At 48.1% G+C, this 21,421-nt stretch overlaps 1 protein-coding gene across 1 annotated transcript in view; it reads left to right on the top strand.

Moving 5' to 3' along the window:
* The window catches only part of RGS9 (regulator of G-protein signaling 9), a 72,090-nt gene that overhangs the window by 8,630 nt on the left and 42,039 nt on the right, over nt 1-21,421 (top strand). The window contains exons 2-8 of the mRNA XM_008569385.1: nt 2,921-3,017; nt 6,826-6,876; nt 8,557-8,666; nt 8,869-8,920; nt 9,187-9,245; nt 10,333-10,409; nt 15,130-15,211. Coding sequence (XP_008567607.1) covers nt 2,921-3,017; nt 6,826-6,876; nt 8,557-8,666; nt 8,869-8,920; nt 9,187-9,245; nt 10,333-10,409; nt 15,130-15,211 — 528 coding nt within the window. The remainder of the gene's footprint in view (nt 1-2,920; nt 3,018-6,825; nt 6,877-8,556; nt 8,667-8,868; nt 8,921-9,186; nt 9,246-10,332; nt 10,410-15,129; nt 15,212-21,421) is intronic.

Here is a 21,421-nt window from a genome sequence, read left to right on the forward strand (position 1 = left end):
CTTCCTTCCTTCCTTCCTTCCTTCCTTCCTTCCTTCCTTCCTTCCTTCCTTCCTTCCTTCCTTCCTTCCTTCCTTCCTTCCTTCCTTCCTTCCTTCCGTGGCTAGCCAGTACAGGAATTGAATCCTGGACGTTGTTGTTACCAGCACCATGTCTAACCTACCGAGCTAACCGGCAAGCTCCAACTTTCTATTTTAATATCCCCAACTCTCAAAGGACTGGGAGTATGTCTTTTACCTTGTTGTATCCCCCACAGTGCTGGGCACTTAATACATGCCCAACAAATACCTATATTTGTTTGGTAAGTAGAGCTGGGTTTCTGTTCCAGGCTATCTAAGCACAGTCCTGCATGCAATTTTTCAAATATGCATTAACTGTATGAATGCTACTAATATAAATGATTCTAATAATTACAACTAACATACTTTTATCCTTAGTAAGCATATATCTTTATGCATATATAACATATCTCTCCTTATAAAACATTTTCCCACAATTACTTAATTAGATTCTAAGAGACTGCAAACTGTATCAATTAGTAGGGCACATACTGTCATGATCCCCTTATAATGGCAGAGAAGGGAGATTTGGAGAGGTGAAGTGAGCTGCTCAGTAGAGGAAGGAAACCCCACTGCAGTTGTGAGAACATTGGGTTCTTTTTCTTTGGACCTCGAGCACCTTCAAACTGTGAAAGGACTCTGTATATTGTAATGGGCCATACAGTGTTGGGGGTGTTGTGTCATTAAATGCAGAAGATATTGATGCTGTAACCAAGGTAGTTAAATTAAGGAAAAGCAGGGGGATCGCTGAACTGTTCAACTTCAGGTAATGGCTGGAATGTAGACAGGCTGGGTTTGTGGTCCACCCCTCCATGAGGCTATGTCCAGCTGTACACAGCAGCCCGGGCCTCAGGGGCGGACTTTGGGCTGGGGAACAGCAGGACAGGTCCTCGCTCCCACTTGCCAGTTCACGTTCTGCGCTTCTGCTCACGGCTCTTCTGCTGGGAATGCACCTCCTTTCCCCTTGCTGCTGCCTAATTCCAACTCACCTTTGTAAGACTCACTTCAGGGTCCTGCCCTCCTGCCTGGCGCAGGGCACATGTGTCCACATGGTACCCTGGGCTCACCTCATCATGGAGCTTCCCTCATTGTCCTGTTGTGTCCTCGCAATAGACAGTGAGCTCCTTGGGCTCAGGGACCTCATCTTCTCTTTGGCTTCCCAGAGTTGACCCTGACTGTACCTAGTTGTTGAATGACTGTCTGACCATTGGCAAGCGCGTCCATGCCGGAGGATGGACAGTTTCCCCGTTAGTGAGGGCTTTCCTGGGGGAACGTCGTGAAGTTTGAAACATCTGCATGTGAGGCTTTGTCAACATCAAGGGCAAACACCGAATGACAGGAGAAACACCCAGGTTATATTTTCTAAATAGTGTCAAACATCCAGTTTGTTTTAAAATATCCTTCCATTGATTTTATTTCCATTTAAATTTTTCAAGTGGAAAATTTATTTTTTAACAAAATCCCTTAAAAGCAGCTCTAAAGACAACTCATCTTCCTTGGACACTTCATTGATTCTCTTCGGCTTCAACTCTTTCATTGACGTGCATGACTCTCTAATTCATATCTCCAACACTTACCTCTTCTGAACTTGGGGCAGCTATTTCCAATCACCTGCCAGACCAATGTCTGGCACCTCAGCAGCCCTCTACAATCAACATTCCAAAGCAGAAGACTTTGCCTGTAGAAGGTGCTCCTTCTTTCGCGTTTCTTATTTTGGTAACTGGCAACTCTGGTCATGTAAGTTATAAACCTTGGCATTACTTTCTGCTGTCTCCCTGAACTACCCAATCACTTGCAAGTACAGTTAATTCTTGCTCCTCCAGGCTCTGAAGACCATGCCTCCTCCTCGTCTTTCCTGCCGCTGCCTTCATCTATTTATTAATGCATGCATTGATGGTTTGTTGAGTGCCAGGCACTGTTCCAGGCACTTGGAATACAGCAGCGAACAAAATAGACAGAAGAGCCACCCTTAAAGAGCTGATTTTCTAGGCGCAAGGGGGAGGTACACAAAAAACAACATGATAAATAGGTAAATGATTTGTATGTGAGAAGGTGAGTGCTATAGGAAAAGCGAGTAGGGATCAGGAATGCCAGGGTGGAGTTCGGGGTCGCAGCTTTAGGTAGGATGGTCGGGGTGGGCCTCCTGAGTACATCAGAAGAGAGAGGAGGTGAGGGAGTGAGATGCACAGATCTCTTGGGAAGACCAGTCCAGGCAGAGGGAGCAGCCCGAGCAAAGGTCCTGGGGCAGGCTGGGGGTTTGCTTGACATGTCAGGGGAACAGCCAGTGGCCAATGTGGCTGGATCAGAGGGAGCCAGTGGGGAGTGGCAGGAGAAGAGTCAGAGAGGAAGAAAGTCCCAATCATGTGGAACAGTAGTGGAACTTTGTCATTTAGGCTGAGTGAAACAGTCCTTGCAGTGAAATGGCCGAGCAGAGGAGTGATAGATTCTAAAATAATTGAAAGACTCGTCTGGCTGCTGTGGTGCAGGTAGACTGGGGGTAGAGGTCCCCGTCACACACATGGCACTGTCATCCTCCTATGACTTAGCTCATGGTGTTCTCTCTCTTTCTGTCCTGAAAAACCCTTTTTTTGTTAAGTCCCATTTTCTCTTAAAAGCCTCCTCAGAATCTCCGAGTCACAAGGAGTCCCTCAGCCCCCCCACACAGGGAGGGTGTCTCTGTCTATGAAGCTCACATTGAGTTCTGGGTGCATTAGTTACCCCGTGCTCATCTGGTTCCCGCACCAGGTTGTAAGCCCCTGCGCCTACCTGTGTGTCTTTGAATCCATCTCAGTACTGTGAGAAGACCCTCACCTGACTTCTGAAATGCTTCTGGTCAGCCAGCTTTTCCTGTTCTGTCTTGCAGATTGAAGCACTCGTGAAAGACATGCAGAACCCGGAGACGGGAGTCCGAATGCAGAATCAGAAGGTCCTAGTCACCAGCGTCCCTCACGCCATGACAGGTGATGGAGCTTATGGCTTAGTCCTGGCCTGGAACAGACCCCATGAGGGGATTGGCAAACCATGGCCCCACAGGCCAAATTCAGCACACAGCCTGTGTTTGTAAATAAAGTTTTATAGGAACACATCCATGTCCACTCATTTCTGTATTGTCTGTGGCTGCTTTTACACTGCAATGGCAGAGTTAAAATATACAGCTGTGCAGAGACTGTATTGTGGTCACAGAGCTGAAATATTTCTTATCTAGCCCTTTACAGAGTAAGTTTGCTGATTCTTGGATTACAGTAGACTTCTGAGGAAGGGATCAGAAAGGAAGGAGGAAAGGACTCTATAGGTCACTTCTCAAAGCCATTTCTCCTAGGTAGTTATTTTAGAAACCTTCACTGTTGTTTTTTATTTGTTCGCTTTGCTTTAAAGAAATCATGGAGTAGAAAAAAAAATACTATTTGGCAGAAAAAAATTGGCCTTAGTCTTGCCGCACCCTTCCCTACCTTCAAATTCATATTCAGACCCCTCTTAACTCTCCTGTGGGGATGGTGACACTGTCTCTTCTCTCTGCGTGTGGGTTAAAGGGCCTGAGGCTGTTGTTAGCAAGAAGGACTGGACACCAAAATGTGAATGCATTTTGGTTAACATGCTATCTATGTTTTATAATCTTGTTTTTGCAGTAAAGAGTATGTTTCATACCAAGACATATTGCCCGTGGAAGCAGACAGCTTCTTATTTTATTTTATTTTATTTATTTATTTTTTGTGACCGGTAAGGGGATCGCAACCCTCGGCTTGGTGTCGCCCGTACCGTGCTCAGCCACTGAGCGCACCGGCCATCCCCATATAGGATCCTAACCCGCAGCCTCGGCGCTCCCAGCGCCGCACTCTCCCGAGTGAGCCATGCGGCCGGCCCAAGCAGACAGCTTCTTAAAAGCACAAGCTGGAGATTCGCTACAGCCCCACCCACGATCTGACTATGCATTTTTCACTCAAGGTGCCCTAGTCTTTGCAGAGGCAAGCTGGCTAACACCCTCCCATTCCCCACCAGCAATGTGTCACTCTAGTTCCCTTGAGTACAAATGACAGAAGACCAACTCTGGCTTGTTGGAGCAAAGGGGGAATTGATTGGAATGCTACAGGGTAGTTCATGGAAGAAAGGAAACACTGATGAGCCAGACTTGGGAAAGGCTAAGAATCGGAGTAGCTCTGGCCAACCACAGAACAGGGACTGATGGCAGACTTTTCAGGGTGCCTCTGCTCTCCCCCACCACTTAAGATGCAGCTGTGGCAATTATTCCTCAAGCCATCCCCTCTCCCTGCCCCTCTCCCTGCCTCTGGTTGTCGTTATTTCTGGCTTGAATTCTCTCCTGGACTAGGGGGCCCTTCAAAATGAGGTATCTTGTCTTGCTTATCTGGGTAACCCAAATGCTTAGCATAGCTGTGTTTATAAGAGATGATTAATATAAGTTTATTGAATGTATGAATCAGACGTGGTCTAGCATTGTGTAAAGAGCACTGGAAATTGAGTTGGGCACCCTGAGATTGAATCCTTCGAGTATCTTTTTCCAGCTGTGTAGACCTAGTCTTAATTTTCTCATGTTTAATGCAGAAGTAGCAATCCCTGTCTAGGAGGATGGCTGCAGGAATTAAATAAGAAGGTACTGTGTAGGTGTTCAGCATGCAGCAGAAAATACTGTGCTGGTGTTCAGCATGCAAAAGACAGCAGATAGGCTGCCAATAGCTAGTGCCTTCCTGCGCTGTGTCTATTAACACCCACAGTACAGTTGAGGGTAGATGTGATCATCCCCTTTCTGCAGATGGAGCTGAGAAGATGCAAAGAGCTTTAGTAACTTGTCCTCCTGGCATTGAGCTCATCCGTGAGTGAGCTTGGATTTGAGCCTAGCTATGTGACTTGGAGTCCATGCTCTTATCAGCGTGTGCGAGCTGCTTTCCTTCCTTGCACATGGAGTGCACTTGGTTCCTGGATTTGGGTGAGACCAGCATCCTGCTGTGTTTTCCCTTATTCCTCCGGCATGGGTGGGTTCCAGCTGCTGTAGAAACAGAACACAGTGAGAAGCCCTGGTCCTGCAACATCAGCACCCATGAAAGCAAATTGCTGTCCAACCTCTCAGATGGCAGCTGACCCAGGGATTTCCAGGGACAAAGGTGGCTGATGTGGGAGTCTGAGCAGGCTGCCATGCCGAAAGCGCAGACCACGTGGTGCAGATGCAGGTGGCACCATAATCTCATTTGGTCTATTTTGGGAAGCAGTCAAGTGGATGACACAAGCCTTGGCTCCTTGGCAGGGAGAGCTAATCAGTCTGATGTCTGCCTGGGTCCGTCAGTCTGCACTCCATTGTAGCATTGATAGAGAGATTGGGGTGGAAAGCCTAAACACCCAGTCCTAGGATTTTAGATAGGATTTTAGATGGAGAGTTTTGCTTCTGAACAGCCAACCACAGGTGAATAAAGCTAAGCGATAGAAGGAGAACCCATGCAAGCAATAATGGTGGGCGTTGGCAGAGATAACGGCTGGACATTCATGCCCCAGGGTGTGTCCATGAAGCGAAGAGTTACAGGCTGTCCACACCCAGCCAGAGCTGTGGGCAGGTCGCTCAGCCCAGTGTGTGAGTGTCCCTGTAGGGCACTCAGAATAAACGTTCTGAGGAGAGAAGGAGCGTTCGCAACAGTCCAGCCACAAGGACATAGGCAGTGGAGTCTCAACCTCTGACCTTTCTCCTTGGTGTGTTTTGTGGGCCGGTTCCCATGCAGGCAGGGACTCAGCTGGGCCTTTGGAAAGCAGCCTGAGGTTGCTGGGAAATGTGGTCTGTGGTGTTTGCAAGATGGCATGGGAGTTGGGGTGCCTGGTTCCAGGGCACCTTGTCTTTCTTCTGAGTTGCTGCTGCCCTTCTCCTGCCAGGAGCTCCATCTGCTCATGAGCAGAGGGCCCAGGATGAGGAGGAGGCTCTGAGTTTCCACACGGTCCTGCAGCAGCTCTGGACTTGGTGGTGGAATTCAGCTTGCCTCGGCCCTTAGATAAATCTGAATCTTTGGGGAGGTGGGTGGGAAGTGGATGCACATTCTCTCCTAACCTCATCCCTGCCTGCCTCTCCTGCCTGTTTTAAAAATTCCAGTCTTTACTGTGCATTTTTCCAGTCCACTGTGATTTGTAGGGCCTGGGGCAAGAGTGCAATGGAACCCACATTCCATTGTCCAAAGTTATAAATCAACCTACGCGGTGTTACTAAAATAGGTCCTATCTTCCTACTTTGACAAAGTATCTTCACAACAACCTAGAAGGCCAAGTTTGGATTTAGATTTCTCTGACTTCTCAGAGTTCTGCTTGGGAACTTGGGGTGCAGGAGAGCCAGCCCCTGCCCTCAGTCCCCGCTTTTCTTTCCAACCCTGGCTCCATTTTACTCTTGTCTGTCCAAGCTCCACCCAGAGCCTGGCACACAGCTTGCCTTGGATATGATTTTATTTGGCCCAGTGTTTATACTTAGCCTGTTTACTGTCTAGTTGATGAATGAAAGTCCAAGTGCAAATTATTGTAAAGTAAAGGATAAGTACAACAAGAGAGGTAAAGTTCAAGTGTGCATTGTGGAGGCTAAGCTGCAGACCTGCTGGAGTCAGGTCATGGATGACCGTGAATCACAGGCTGCAGAGTTTGGACTGAAAATAACCGGGCAGGGGAGGCATCCCTGAAGGTTTCGAGCAGAAGAGGGATAAGATCACAGCTGAGCAGGGAGGAGGAGGGCGTGAAGGTCCAGGAACGTGTTGGGCAGCTATGACAATGACCGAATACTTCTCTGTTTTGCAGGAAGTGATGTTCTGCAATGGATAGCCCAGCGGCTTTGGATCTCTGGTCTGGGTGAGAGTTTATCCGGCACTCAGTTATTGGGGACTGCTGCGTGTACAGCACCCCAGGAGAATCTAAATGGAGGCTTGGCCTGCATCTCTGAGAATTTACATTTTAATTGGAGAGACGTGATCTTTGTATGTAAAACAGCCAGAATCAAAAGCAAAGGCATGATAATTTGGGGACAAGATAGTTATGTCATACAAAATGTTGAGAGTGTGTGAATTACAGGGGTAACTGGGCAGGACTCAGTCAAGAAAGACTTCTTGGAGGGGGTGCCAAGTGCACCTGTCTTGAAAGAGGGGATGCATGTGAAGGTGAGGGGGAGCTCGGAGCACCTTCCTACAACAGCAGGAGCAGTGGTGTAGAAATGGAATGAACAAGATACGGAGGAGTACAAGGGGATATTTGGAGGAATGGCTTCAGCTATGTGTGGAGGGCAGTGGAGGGGTGACATATTTGCAGATTTCAAGTTTTACCTGGGAGATAGGAGATAGGAAGCCATAGGAAATTTTTGAGCATTGTGATGTGTATGATAATCATATTTCAGCTGGGATGTTTGGCAGCAATTTGAAGGATGGATTGGAGCAGAGGGAATCTGAGGACCAGGCTTCACTCTAGAAAAAAGGTTGTTAAGGGGCCGGCCCGGCGGCGCACTGCTACAGTGCACTGCTTGGGAAGCGTGGTGGCGCTCCCGCCGAGGGTTCGGATCCCACATACAGACTGGCCGCTCACTGGCTGAGTGAGGTGCGGGTGCAACACCTAGGGTTGCGATCCCGTTGCCGGTCCTGGTCCGGTACGGGTGCGACACTTCGGGTTGCGATCCGTTGCCGGACACGGAAAAAGACAAAAAAAAAAAAGAAAAAAGGTTGTTAATATAACGAGGCATAAAAGCTTAGAGTCTGGTCTATGATGGAGGGAGTGGGGCTCAAAGGGAGAGGGTTGGGGAGGAAGTCTTGCCAAGCCTTGGAGCTAAACAATGGGACAGGATGTGGGTTGGGTCCTTGGGTAGGGTGGGCCGGGAGGACTGAGGGACGAATCCCCTCTGGAGGATGGGAAGACACTGGCTTTCATGGGTGCTTCTGAGAAAGAACCAGGAAGGTTTTCCTTTGATTGAGGCAGATCCAGAAACAAGGCTATGCTTCCAAACAAACTGGACATGGGTGGGAATTAAAAGGAAGGGGGGAGGAACAGAAGGATCTGGGCCTGGGATGAAGGCAGAGGTGAGCTTGGATAGGAGTTGACAATAAACATGCCTCCCCGTCCCCTGTTCTCTTTGAGTGAGGAAGTATCCGTTAGTCAAATAGAAACATGTTCTTCCCGCTCTTGTGGACTTTTCCAGATCCAAAGAGCCAGACAGAAGCTTCTCCAGGACTCCCTCAGTCATTAGCCCCAGATAGCCTGCAGTGGACCCCTATGGTACTCATTAAACTTCAGGCTCACTGGTTCCCATCCAGACTTACCGAGTTGTCATTCCTGGGGATAGGAGCTGGAAAATCCTCCTTCTAGCATGCCCCGAGCTGACACTCGTCCACAGCCAGGTCCAGGAACCACTGCTGTCACTGCTCAGATGTGGTGCTATTAGGACGAGGGCACCTCTCCTGGGGCTTGGGGTGCCCTGTGGGGGCTGGGCAATGAGCTTCTGCCTTTGACCCCTGCTCTTAACATCCATGCCTGAACTGCTTCTCCCAGAGGCACAGAACCTGGGCAACTTTATCGTCAAGTATGGCTACATTTACCCCCTGCAAGACCCCAAGAATCTCGTTCTCAAGCCCGACAACAACAGCCTCTACCGATTTCAGGTGAGTCTTGGTCTTGAGCTTGGGTGTTAATGTGGGGTTGCTCTTATTTGAAAAGATCATTGGTCAGTTTCATATCCTTCCAGATCCAGACTTTAGAAACGGAGGAGGGGGCTAAGATAATTTCAATTCTTTAGTCACAGGGCCGGGGACCCATGGAGCACAACCCGGTATTTAAGTGTGGTTTCTCTGGTTTCTTTTGTAGACGCCATATTTCTGGCCCACCCAGCAGTGGCCAGCTGAAGACACAGATTACGGTAAATGCACCCCCCAGTCCCCCTGCCTTTGGTAGAGCTCAACATGCTGCTTATTTACCTGCTGCATTTTGGTGACATTTATCTTACTGTCTTGGCGACCTTTATGTCAGGTCACATCTCTATTGGGAGTGCTCCCAGGGGAAGAAACCGTGTCTGCTGAGTGCTCTCTCCACCACTCTGAGCTCAGCACCCTGAAGCATAGGGAGGCTGCAGATGGGGCTTTGAAATATGACGATGATAGAAAATGTCACTGCTTTCTTTTCCAGCCATCTATCTGGCCAAGCGAAATATCAAGAAGAAAGGGATTTTAGAAGAATATGAGAAGGTACAGAGGTGCTTTCAAGTAGAAATTACTGTAATGGAGTGGAATAGAGTCTGGAGCTGTTTTCCCTTCTTCCCACGTTGCTACATTCATACGCACCCTCATCATCCACCCATCCATCCATCCATTTATTTATTACAAGCAGCTTGCTTCCTCCCCATGTCTAGCCTAAGTATCTCCTGCTGTAATTTAAGCCCTTGCCTCAGTGGCTAATGGGCACGCAGTGGCTACCACCTCTCATTTGCTTCCCCAGACAATATGACTTAATATGTGTGATAATGGGTAACCCTTGATGAACAAATGTTTTTTTAATTTTTATTTTTTTTCCTTTTTTTGTCTTTTTTACTGACCGGTAACGGGATCGCAACCCTCGGTGTCACGCCCGTACCGGGGACCGGCAACGGGATCGCAACCCTCGGTGTTGCGCCCGCACCGCGCTCAGCCAGTGAGCGGGAACTGGTCTCCACATGGGATCCGAACCCTTGGCAGGAGCACCACCGCGCTCCCAAGCGGCGCACTGTAGCAGTGCGCCACCAGGCCGGCCCATGATGAACAAATTTTAAGTTGAGTTTATGATGCTGAAATAATAGTACAGACTTTTGTTTTAGGCCGGGTGAGTCAGGTTTCCCGAAGAATACAACCTAACCCTCCAGAGGCTAGCATTTCTAGGCAGAGGGCAACAATCCTGCTGTAATTCTTACATATATGTTTTGAGAAGGGCCAGCATCACATCAATGTTAGGTCTTATTTTTGTGGATTTGCGATGCTGTGTTGTTGAGTACAGAGTTGCCATATTCTTCCCCATCTCTGATCCTCTCTTTCCAATCAGATTCGGGATACATTTATTAATTAAAAAATTTTAGGAAAAAAAAATAAGAAAAGAAAAGCTTGTTGTGAAGGCTTTAGAGAATTCTGTGCTGCTCCTCTAGTGAACACCATTGCAGAGCTGTGATTGGAGACCCCAGGGCTGGGTCTGTAGTTGCTGGGGAGGGAGCCAGGGGCATTCCCTGCTTAACTTAGGGCTCTTTGCGCTGCTGGACACAATGTATGTCATGGGGTTCACTGTTCTCATTTTGTTTTCCTTCTCTAGGAAAATTACAATTTCTTGAACAAAAAAATTAACTACAAGTGGGACTTTGTCATTATGCAGGCCAAAGAGCAGTACAGGTGAGTGAAAGGAGGTCACACTTGTCCTCTGGCTGTCCTTCCTTCTTTGCTTCCTTTTATTAAAATGAGATTTGGGGGCGGTATTTATGTGCCAAAGACTGGGCTAGTCCTAGGGAATAAAAAGACATAGTCTAGTGAGTCAGGCCAACATGTGAACAGGCCATGATGCTCCTGTGAGGTGAGGGCCATGCAGCCAGGGCTTTGCAGAAGGAGCTGTAGGAATGACATTGCACCTGGTGGCTGCATAGGAGGTATCTAGGTGAAGGATGGTGATGGTGGAAGGAGAGGGGAGGTGGGGCGGGGGGAAGGGCGGGGTGGGGCAGAACCAGAGAGTAGAGGCAGGAGAATGCCTAATGTAAGCCGTTGCTGTGCTGGAGTAGAGTGCAAAACATGGACGTGTTAGCAAGACGTTAATGGGAGATGTTAGCGGACTGTGAGAAGGCTTTGTGCTGAGGATCAGAGGAAGCCATAGAAAGATTTTTAAGCAGGGGAGGCATATGATCAGATTTGCAGGTTAGAACCACTCGCCCCTTACTCGCATTTGCCTGTTGTCCACATGAGAACCAGAGCTGAAAGTCCCCTCAAGCGTTCAGCCGTGTCAATAAAAGCCAGATGTAAATGCTGGGGACAGTAAGTGGTGGGGAGAGTGCATCAGTCGGGATGAGGTTAGGCCATCATAACAAACAGCCCCTAACTCTCAAGGGTGGGAAACCACAAGGTTAATTTCCTGCTTGTGTTTTAGGTCTACTGTGGGTCAGCCGGGTCCTGACACACTTTGCCTCCCTCCAGGACCTGTGCAGAAGGAGCAATACCATCTGGGCTCTGCCCATTGCTAGAGCAGGGGGAGGGAGAGCCCAAGCAGATCAAAGTGACACCTGTCACCTGTGGTCACAATACACTAGGCAAAGCAGGTTGAATGGTTATGCCCAACTTCAAAGGGTGGTGGGAACATACAATCCTACTATGTGCCTGAGAAATGGGAGAGCCAGGGATATCTGGTGACCAGCACCAGTGATTACCAGAGTGGATGGTTGCAGCTTGCCCAGCCTCATGCACCCTGACGGGTCTACGCTTGCTGGTGCACCGCTGGGCTAGATGGTGGAGACCTGATTCTCATGAGACAGCCTAGGAATTAGAGTAGTGATGAGCACTGTCATACAGGAGTGCTGGTCCAGGAAAAATAAAAATTCTGATGGCAGAATGGCTTTACTGACACCTCCCCCCCATGAGGAACATATGTTCTTAAAGTTCAGATTTGCATAGAACATTAATGAAAGAACTGCCACTGTTCTTTGGACATTAACACGTTTCCACCTGAGCACATTTGAGACAAAGCAACGTGGGGGTAACTTTCTCATCTTTCAACACTTATTTCTTTATGGGGCTCCATTTGGTGAGTTCTTAGGTATTGTCTCATTTTATGATGGTGTGAAGGAAATGCTCAGAGTAGTAATTATTGTCACCTTCACCCCTACAAATGGGGAAACTGAGGCTTAGGGAGGCTAAAAGTACTTGATGAGGTAGTGTCAGAGCTTAAGCTAGTATTACTTAATTCCATTCAATGCACCAGTTTTGAGTTCCTCATGGGTTCCAGCACTGCGATGTGCCCCAGAGACACAGAGATGAATAAAATGTTTCCATCCCCCTCAACTCCTCCAGACCCTCTTCCACCTCTCTGCTCTGAGCAGGACAATCCTAGCAGCACAGAGGACCACGAACCTACGAGCTTAAGCTAGTATTACTTAATTCCATTCAATGCACCAGTTTTGAGTTCCTCATGGGTTCCAGCACTGCGTTGTGCCCCAGAGACACAGAGATGAATAAAATGTTTCCATCCCCCTCAACTCCTCCAGGCCCTCTTCCACCTCTCTGCTCTGAGCAGGACAATCCTAGCAGCACAGAGGACCACGAACCTAGACATGTGCCCTGCAGCGTGCTGTAGGCACTCTTGCAGCTCAGAGCTATTATCAGGGGTCCCCATAGTCCCACCACCCAGGCCTTGGCCTCGGCTTGGATAAAGCTCTATGCTGCCCAGATTGTGGGACACTCCCCTCCTCTATTCACTTCTAGATGTCTTGGGATGAGCAGTTTCTAAAAGGCTCTCTTCTGAGATGCTGGCTTTTCCCCACTAACGTCACAGTTTCACCCAAAGGCTGCCTCTGATTTCAGATTAGGATATCACCACAGCACTACGCTGGCCATATAGTCTGGCCCATGATGTAGTGCCATTTCGTTACACTGAGTCCCCTCTTCTGAGTTCTAGACTCAGAGTCCAGCTGCCTATTCAAGATCTCATGTTGATGTCACACCTCAGACATAACCTGTCTGTATTTAAACATCTTTCCCTTACTCTCCAAACCTGTTCCTCCAGTATTACACGTGTTGGTGCAAGGAGCCATCATCCACCTGTACCCCTAGGCTATGCCCAGTGTCCAGTCATTCAGTCCTGTTGCCACCTCTGGCAGAATCCCTTCCACTAAATATGACTTATTCTGTCTACCCCCACTGCCTCTACACTGATCAAACCAACCTCTGCCAGTCTAACAACAGCAATATCCTCCCAATTGGCTTCTCTGCTCCTATCTTGTCCCCAGTTTTTGGCTCCCGTTTGTGAGACGCAAGTAGGATCATGTCATTTGACCTTCTCTAAACTATCAGAGAGAATGCTCACCTCAAATGTCATCTCCTCAAATTGGCTTTTCTGGTTAGCTATTACTGTACTCAGATCATTCTAAACTTAGTGGCTCACAACAGCAACACATTTCATTATCTGTCATGATTTCCATAGGTTGAAAACTCAGGAAGGACTCAGCTGGGCAGCTCTGACTCAGAGTCTCCCAAGTGGTTGCAGTCAGATGGCTGGAGCCGGGGGCCTGGAGAAACTGGGGGCTAGCTGGCATTTCTTGCTCTACTCTTATGGCCTCTGGACCTCTCCATGTGGTCTATCTTGAGCTTCCTCACAGCATGGCAGCATCAGGGAAGTCAGATTGCTTCCGGGTAGTTGGAGGCTTCGAGAACACATATTCCATGAGGACGCTGGCAGCTCCGTCTCAGAAATTACACAGTGCCATTCCTCACATACTGTGTTGGCTGAAATCATCACAAAATCCCACCTGGCTTCAAGGCGAGGGGATATAGATCCATCTGTCAATGGAAAGAGTATCAAAGAATTGTAGACATTTAAAAAACCACCATGGAAGCTGTCCCTGATTCTACATTATAGTACCCTGAATGTTTCCTTATAGCACATAATGCAGCTTGCAATTCTATATTGAGAAATAAATACATTTGTTTGATGTTTAAACCCAAAGCTACTCAAAGGCAGGGACTATGTCTATTTGGTTCACCAGCGTACTCCCAGTGCTTGAACATAGTGGAAAATCAATAAGTACATGAATGAATGAATGAATGAACAATTAAGCAAATGTTGTTGCTTAAAATAATCATAATGTGACAAACTACAATAATTGCTAGTTTTCTGGCTCTCTTGGATTCCATTTATCAAGATTCTTCTCTAATAACATCTATCACAGAAAAGCAGAAGAGCAAAGCAAGAGAGGAATATTGGGATAAATGAGAGATTGACTATTTACAAGGCTGCCCAGCATTATGGAAACTCCACAGTGCCTCAGACCATTTGTGGCCCATCCTCCGGAGGACACAGGCTTTTAACCTGGTGGAAAATCCAGTTAGGTTGCCAAGGGGAAGTTCAAGCAACATTATTTATATTTAATTTCTAGAGGAGGTTGGCAAAACACTACACTGGAATGGTGCTGTTTACCCATCTGGCTCTCTGGATGTTATTATATTATTCACAGTACATTAACAGGGAAATAAATCGCTGACTCCATCATGCAGAGGGCATGTGTGTCATCCTTCGTTGCCTGGGGGAAAAAGCGTTAACAACTGTAAGTGCAGATCGTGGTGGAGATGGTGTGGAATGGGCCCACGGCACAGTAATTAGTGTTACCTTGCTCCTGGAGGCAAGAAACCCAGCATCTTTTTTTATCTGTGACGAGGAAGGGAAAGACTAACAGATAAGAGGGGAAACAAATAGCTTTTTACAATAATAAGTTGGGCTCAGGAAAGCCTTGACTTGGCATGAACTCTTTGGGGTGACAGAGTAGAGCTGACTGTAGGGAGAAAAGAGGACTCACCAGGACAAGCATTTTCCCCATCACAATCCCATTATTGCTGCCTGTTTGTCCTGATGTTGATTATGTTGTTTGCCAAATCAGGGAAAAATTAGGAAGCCAGGTAGTCAAATGTCAGCCCATAAGGTTATCCACGTTCGCTCTGATGGTGAAGTTGGTGAAGCAGATTTGACTCTAGGGCATGATCTTACTGCAGCACATTACTGTCAGGAGAGCTGGACCTGGCACCAGATGCCCAGGTTTAAGTCCCACTTCTGACACCTGCTGACAGTGTGACCCTGATGGGGTATTCAACCCCTCTTTTCTTCAGTTCCCTGGCTGTGAAGTGAGAGAATGTCAGTGGGAGGCTTAAATAGGATTAAATGAGTTAATACATGTGAAAGTAATTAGAATGGTACCTAATGCATAAGTGTGATATTAGTGTTTGCTATGCTTATTATTATTATGATACACATGAATTATTTGGGCAGATTGGGAGAGGGGTGCAGGTCTTTAGGAAGGGGAGTCATTACTGACAGAAAGATGCAACATATTACTGGCCTTCAATGTGGCTTTTGGATTTTCAGGACCGGAAAGGAAAGGAACAAAGCAGACAGGTACGCGATGGATTGCCAGGAGAAGGCGTATTGGCTGGTGCACCGCTGCCCTGTGAGTATTGTCCTTCCTGGTTTCCCCATTTCTTCCTATGCCTCCCCAACCCCTCTCTGTACTCACCATCCCTGTTGCCAGTTCATCTCCCTCCAGGGCTAGAAGTGGATCAGCAGGAGGAGCTGCTTAGTGTTGGATTAGCATCCAAGTGCCTCTTGGCCCATCTGTTGGTGTTAGGTAGGGAGGAACCTGAATGAGTTTGTCTTTTATAAGGGCAGGGGCTTTTATTCTTGTCCAGGATACCATACCTTGGGAGAGGAATATAAGAAGAGTGAACTAGAACACAGGCTCCAAAGCAGAAAAATAAAATGCTGCAAGAGCAGAAACTCTGCATAGCCAAAGCTGTCCTTTGTGTCTCCTGCTAACTCTCCTTTTCCTCTCCAAGATCCAGTCCCCAGCAGCTGAGATGGGAGGAGGAGAGAAGCAATAAGTGGGTGCTAAGCTTCTCGTTGGTTGGGACACATTGCATATCTGGCTTTGGGACTTTTAGTGGCCCAGAGAGACAAGCTGTATATAACTGGTGTAACCTGTCTCAGCTCATTACTGGAAATGGTAGCCTCATCCCCCAGCACAGAGAGGAAGACTCTGACCACCACCTGCTGAGGTTAACTCTGCTGCCTCAGTTTCCTCCTGGGTTAGACCCATGGGTTGCCTATGGATCATGGGAGGTGGGAGATGTGAAAGAGATTCTAGAAATCTCTTTCCAGAAAAGTTCAAAACAAAATGTTATTCCTCCTCTTCCTTTAGTTTCCTTGGTTGCCTGGTATCTGAAATTCTCAGAAGCAGTAGTGAACTGATTCAGGCATAGTACCAAATCTTAGGGGTTTCTGAACTTCCAACCCATCAGATTTTGCCTGTTCTGCTTATTTTCTTTCTACATTCAAAACATATTCTCTTAATATGTTCCCTCTGTAGGGGCATGGGTTTGGACACTGTGCTGCTGAGGATAAGGTCCTGGGTTTGATTCACAAGTGGCTTGTTTGGTTTTTCTTTGCTTCAGGGGTCTTCCTCCAGAGAAATCAGCTTGCAGATGCCTGACACTGGTCTCTGGGGGCTGGGTGACAGAGCATAGGGTCCTGGAGACACAGTGCCAAGCACATGCCTCCCTGTTGGTAGCTTAGGAGCCAGATCTTTGTATGAGAAGGGAACTGTGCATCATTCATGTGTTCCAGAAGAAGCACACCTTGGCTGAGGATAATGATGGATATATCATTCATTTGGCAAGATGCCCTGGTGCCTGGTGGCACTGTAACCGAGGGAACCCTGCTCCCTGTAGGGTGGAGAATGGCTTCCATAGTACACCCAGAACCTCCATGATATGGGAGTGCCAGTGTGATCGCATTCCTCACAAAACAACACAGACTGACTGTGCACGTGATTTCCCCAGGGTCCCTTTCCTCCCTGTCTCTGCAACCAGGAGTCTATAGGAAAGAAAATGAAAAACGTGTCATCCAGATTCTCCCAGTTCTCAGCCCCCCCACCCCCCAGGCAAGTGGCTTAGTGGCTCTTTACAGCATGATACAGAAGTATGTCAAATGACAACACGTCTCTATGACTGCCCCTCCCCCCACCCCTCTCTCACCACACCACCCCTCCCCCATCTCCATCACTGTGTCCATCATCTCACCTCCACCTTCATCACTTCCACCACGTCCACCATCAGCATTGTCATTGCTGTCATTGTCACCATCACCATCAACTTCACAGCAGACCCGAAATGAGAACTCCCAGTGTGCTGGACACTGTGCTAAGCATTCTGCGTTCGCTGTCTTGTTGAATCTTTCCAGCCCTGTGTGGAAGGCGGTATTATTATTCCCATGTTATTGACAGGCAAGCTGAGGTTCAGGGATGTTGCTGATTTTCCCAAAGTTGCTCAGCTAATAAGTACCAGAGGACCTGAACCTGCATACAGCTGACCTCAGGGCCCTCCCTCTTGGCTCCTGTGCTCTCTTGCCTCTCATGACAAATTCATGTGATGTCTTAGTGCATCTCAGCCCTTCTGTCACCTCCTTGGTCATTAGAACATTGCCTGAGTCACTGCAGCTCTAACAAACATGATTCCTGGGTTCAAATGTGCCTGGTCCCTCTCTGAGAGCCCTGGGGACCCAAGTTCAGAATGAGGCTTTGATGGCCTTGGAGGAGCCTCCTGGGACACAGCACCGCTCGTCACATCTAGGTGCTCCCACTGCTGCTCCCCTAAGTCAAAACCGCACGATAGACAAAGACGAGGCAGTGGTACACCTGGACCCTGCTCACCCGGCTTTCTTACAACCTTCTCCATCTCTTGTTAGCCTGAGTGGGTGGAAGACGCTCTGTTTGAAGAGCATCTCAGCCCAGAAATTGAGCAATCAGACTGACAATCCCAGGAAGCCCGGGAGCTTCCAGACTGTCAGACTGTCTCCAGGAGACCCAAACAAACTGTCACTTCTGTGGGAAAAAAAGCCAGCCAAGGCAAACAAAGCATTTGGCTCTGTGGAGTGTCGAGCAGCCACTCCATGGACTGGTTAACCAACTGTTGCAGAGCGTGATGCAGCCTGCAGTGACTGAGCAGATCCATTCATTCGTTCATTTGATTATGAATCCATGAAACATTCAGTAGGCCCTGACTCTGTGCCAAGGAAGGCATTAGGTGCTGGGCATGAAAGAACAGCTAAAAGTCATTGAACGCCTACTATGTGCCTATGTTATGCTCGTGGCTCGGATCACCTCATTCACACCTGACAACGATGCTATGAATTGTGGAGTATCACCATCTCCATTATTCAGATGGAGAAGTCAAGCCTCAGAGAGGTTCAGTGGCCTGCTCGGTGCTAGGATGTGAATGCACATCTGTCTGATGGCAAAGCCATGCACGTGCTGCTGCTGTGCAAGGAGCACCCACCTGTGGTCCCCCTTCTCAGTCAGGGAGCTCAAAATCCAAACTGCTGTAACACGGGTGTGCAGTGCTCTCCCAGAGATAAGACCCAGGTGCAGAGGGGGCACAGCGAGGGGGTGACTGATTTAGGGGAGGGGAGAGGGAATGTCTGTTGGACGTGAAGCCAGTCATATCATCAAGGGGAGAGGCCAAGACCAGATGTGGGTGGTGATAGTTGAGGGATCTGGCCCCAATTCTCATCTGGAGCCCTGTTGATTAAACATCCTGTAATGAAGGAAAACGATGTTCCTCTCCCATTTTTTTACCCAAATGGAAAAAAGAGCAGACCTGAGCACGATGCAAAGAACAGTGTATTATGGAAATGAGGAAAAGGAGAGGTTCCTTAAGTGCATCATTTTGGGGACCCTCCCTGCGTCTTTGCATTGTGCCTCTCGAGGATATAGTCCATCGCTCAGGCCTGGTGTTGCAGACGGAGGCTGTGTTCTGACTCTAAGTCAAGTGGCCACTTGTCTGACTATCAAGCTGAATGGCCCTTGTTCCAACCACACACACAGACACTCACCAGAGAGGGAGACGTCTGCTCTTCACTTCCTGTTGAGATTGGGCTAAATGTCCAACAACAGGGAATGGCAAAATAAATGAAGGTGCATACATCCAACATGATGATGGAACATTGTGAAGCTATTAAAATAATGTTTTCAAAGGCCATTCATTGACCTAGGGAAATGGTCTGATGTATAATGTTATAGCATAAAAACAGGATGAACACTCCATAAACTCTGGCCCAAACTGTTAAAAATTCAACATATATTTGTGAATGACCATTCTATGCCTGGCACTTCCTATGCAATGGGGATATTTAGACTATGAGCCAGAGGGGGACTGTGACCTCAAGGAGCTTCCTATAGTCTGGTGGAGAAAACTAAAACTATGACTGCAATGAGTGAGCAATGTACAGAATGCAGCTTGTAGGAGGCAAGGGACCTGCGTCAAATCGGGGTCAGGGAACAGCTCTCCATGGAAGTGACATTCGAGCCAAGGTCTGTTTGGAGCAGACTTCTGTAACTCTTCAACCTAAAGTCATCTCTCCATTTCAGTCTCATCTGTCTCTATATCTTTCCTCCGTTTTATTTTGTTTATAAAACAACTCAGTGCTTTGTTTAGTATTTGCTCTCTGTCCTGTGCATCAGAAGTGTCTGCTACTTCAGGGAAGAAAGTGAGGGAAGGAGGTGAGTGCTAGAGAAGGGACAGGAGGGACATGGTAGAGCGTCACAAACAAGCCCTGCTCTGGGTGCTGATTCCTGGGGATGTCGCCTCTTCGTGGAGCCGTTGTCATGAGTACCTGAATTACAACGCATTTAGCACGTTGCCTCTTTGGCTTATGCCCAAGGGATGTTGTTGGGGCGTCATCCCCTGGGGCTCACATTTCCTCCAGCAGAAGGGGGAAGCTTGCATGTCTCTGGAGGACTTCCTGCCTGTGGCACCAGGGCAGAAAGCGTCTGCATGCCTCCTTATCTGCTGGCAGCTTGCCATGGGGAAACGTCAGTTGCCCTTATTTCCTGTGCACCGGCAGTCAGCTCTGGGTTATCTTCATTCGAGCACCTTCTTGCACACCAGAAACTGCGTCAGCAGTGGCTCTGGTGACAATGACAGTGGATCAAAGGCTTTACCCTATCTGATGAATGAATGAATGAATGAATGAATGGAGCCTGGGGGGTCTTCCAAAGCAGCAGAGGCAGAAAGGCAGCCCCCTGGAGAATTTTAAAGGCAGGGCACCAGGTAGAACCAAGGCTCAATGGGGAAGAAGTGAAACTTCTAGAGCTGCTGCCCCCGGGGGCATCAAGAGGAAGCAGGAGCTTGGGCAGCCAGGCAGCCAGACGGATGTGCCTGGCCGATCCCTAGAGCTGGCAAGGAAAGCTGGGGTGGGGGCTGGAACTGGACAGGCTGGCAGAATAGTAAAGTCCAGTGGGTGCCTACAGCTCTGAAAGTTCAAGACTGTTCTGGGCAGTCGAGGACAGCCCCTGTGCTGATTTCAGTTATGCATGTGCACTGTTGAGCACCGGTGTAGCCGAGTTTATACCAGAGCATGGGACAAATACCAAGAAAAGAGTTGAATAACTAATTCAAACTCAAGCAGACCGCTGCACTGAAGCTGCCGAGGCAGTGAGTGCTTGTGGACGAGCAGCCAGACAGCAGTTCTAGGGGTACCGTGGGTGTGTGTCAGGATGTGCACGCATGTGAGCGTGTGTGTGTGCATATGTATGTGTGCGGGTATGTGCAGGTGTGTGTGTGTATTAGAGAGCACATGCGTGTGAGAGTGTGCGAGTGTGTGCAAGTGTGTGTGTGTGTGTGTGTCTGCATGTGAAGTCGGTCTTCAGTTATGCTGACAGGTGGGTTTCTTCATACCAGCTGGAGGGGCAACTCCTAGAACCCACTTTAGGTGAAGGCACTGATGCTGGTGACACTCCCCCACCCCATGGTAGGTTAGATCCCATTGAGGGCTGGCTTGGACCTCTGCATTGCCCCTTCAAGACACCTGTCACAACTGTAACTTATTGCTTGTTCATCAATTGCTGAGTGGCTGTCTCCCCCACAAGACTGGAGGTGCCTTGATAGGCCTGCTGGGGATGCCTCAAGAACAGGGGTTTTATGCCATATTCACCACGGGCCCTCCAGGGCTGAGCACAATGTCCAGCACATAGAAAATGCCTGATAAATACTTGTCGATCGAGGTCCACTTGTAACAACTAGGGTAAGGGCGACTGCCCCCTTTCCCTGTCCTCCTCCCATCCCTTTCCTATGCCTTATTTCCTTCCTTGCCTAGGCTGCATACCCAGTATTTACCTCCAGGGTAGCCTGCTGAGTTGGGTTGCCAGATTTAGCAAATAAAGTACAGGGCGTCTGGTGAAGTTTGACTTGCAAATAAGCAACGAATACTTTTTCTATGAAATAAATTTTCTGTTAAAATATATTTTACATTTGTATTGTAAATATACCAAAGCATAAAAATATTGGGACATAAATCATTTGCTGTTTATCTGAAATTAACTGGAAGTCCTGTATTTCATCTGGCAACCCTACCACTGAGCTAAAAAACTAGCTGATTCTACTGAGGTTGAATCAAAGATTCAGCTTTGGGTCACACCTCTGTACACAGGATCTTAAAATGAACACAATCCCTTGCTCAGTAACAGCTGCCCTTTGCTGAGGGCTTCGCACTTCATCTTGTTGAGTCCTCACAAGAACCAGCCAGGTAGGAGGCATCACCTCGGTTCTTCAGATGGGTTAGCGAGTGCAGAGAGAAATGGTTTCCAAGGTCCTCTGCACGGCTGGGA

Source organism: Galeopterus variegatus, unplaced genomic scaffold, assembly GCF_000696425.1.
Source record: "Galeopterus variegatus unplaced genomic scaffold, G_variegatus-3.0.2 Scaffold488, whole genome shotgun sequence".
NCBI classification, from domain to species: domain Eukaryota; kingdom Metazoa; phylum Chordata; class Mammalia; order Dermoptera; family Cynocephalidae; genus Galeopterus; species Galeopterus variegatus.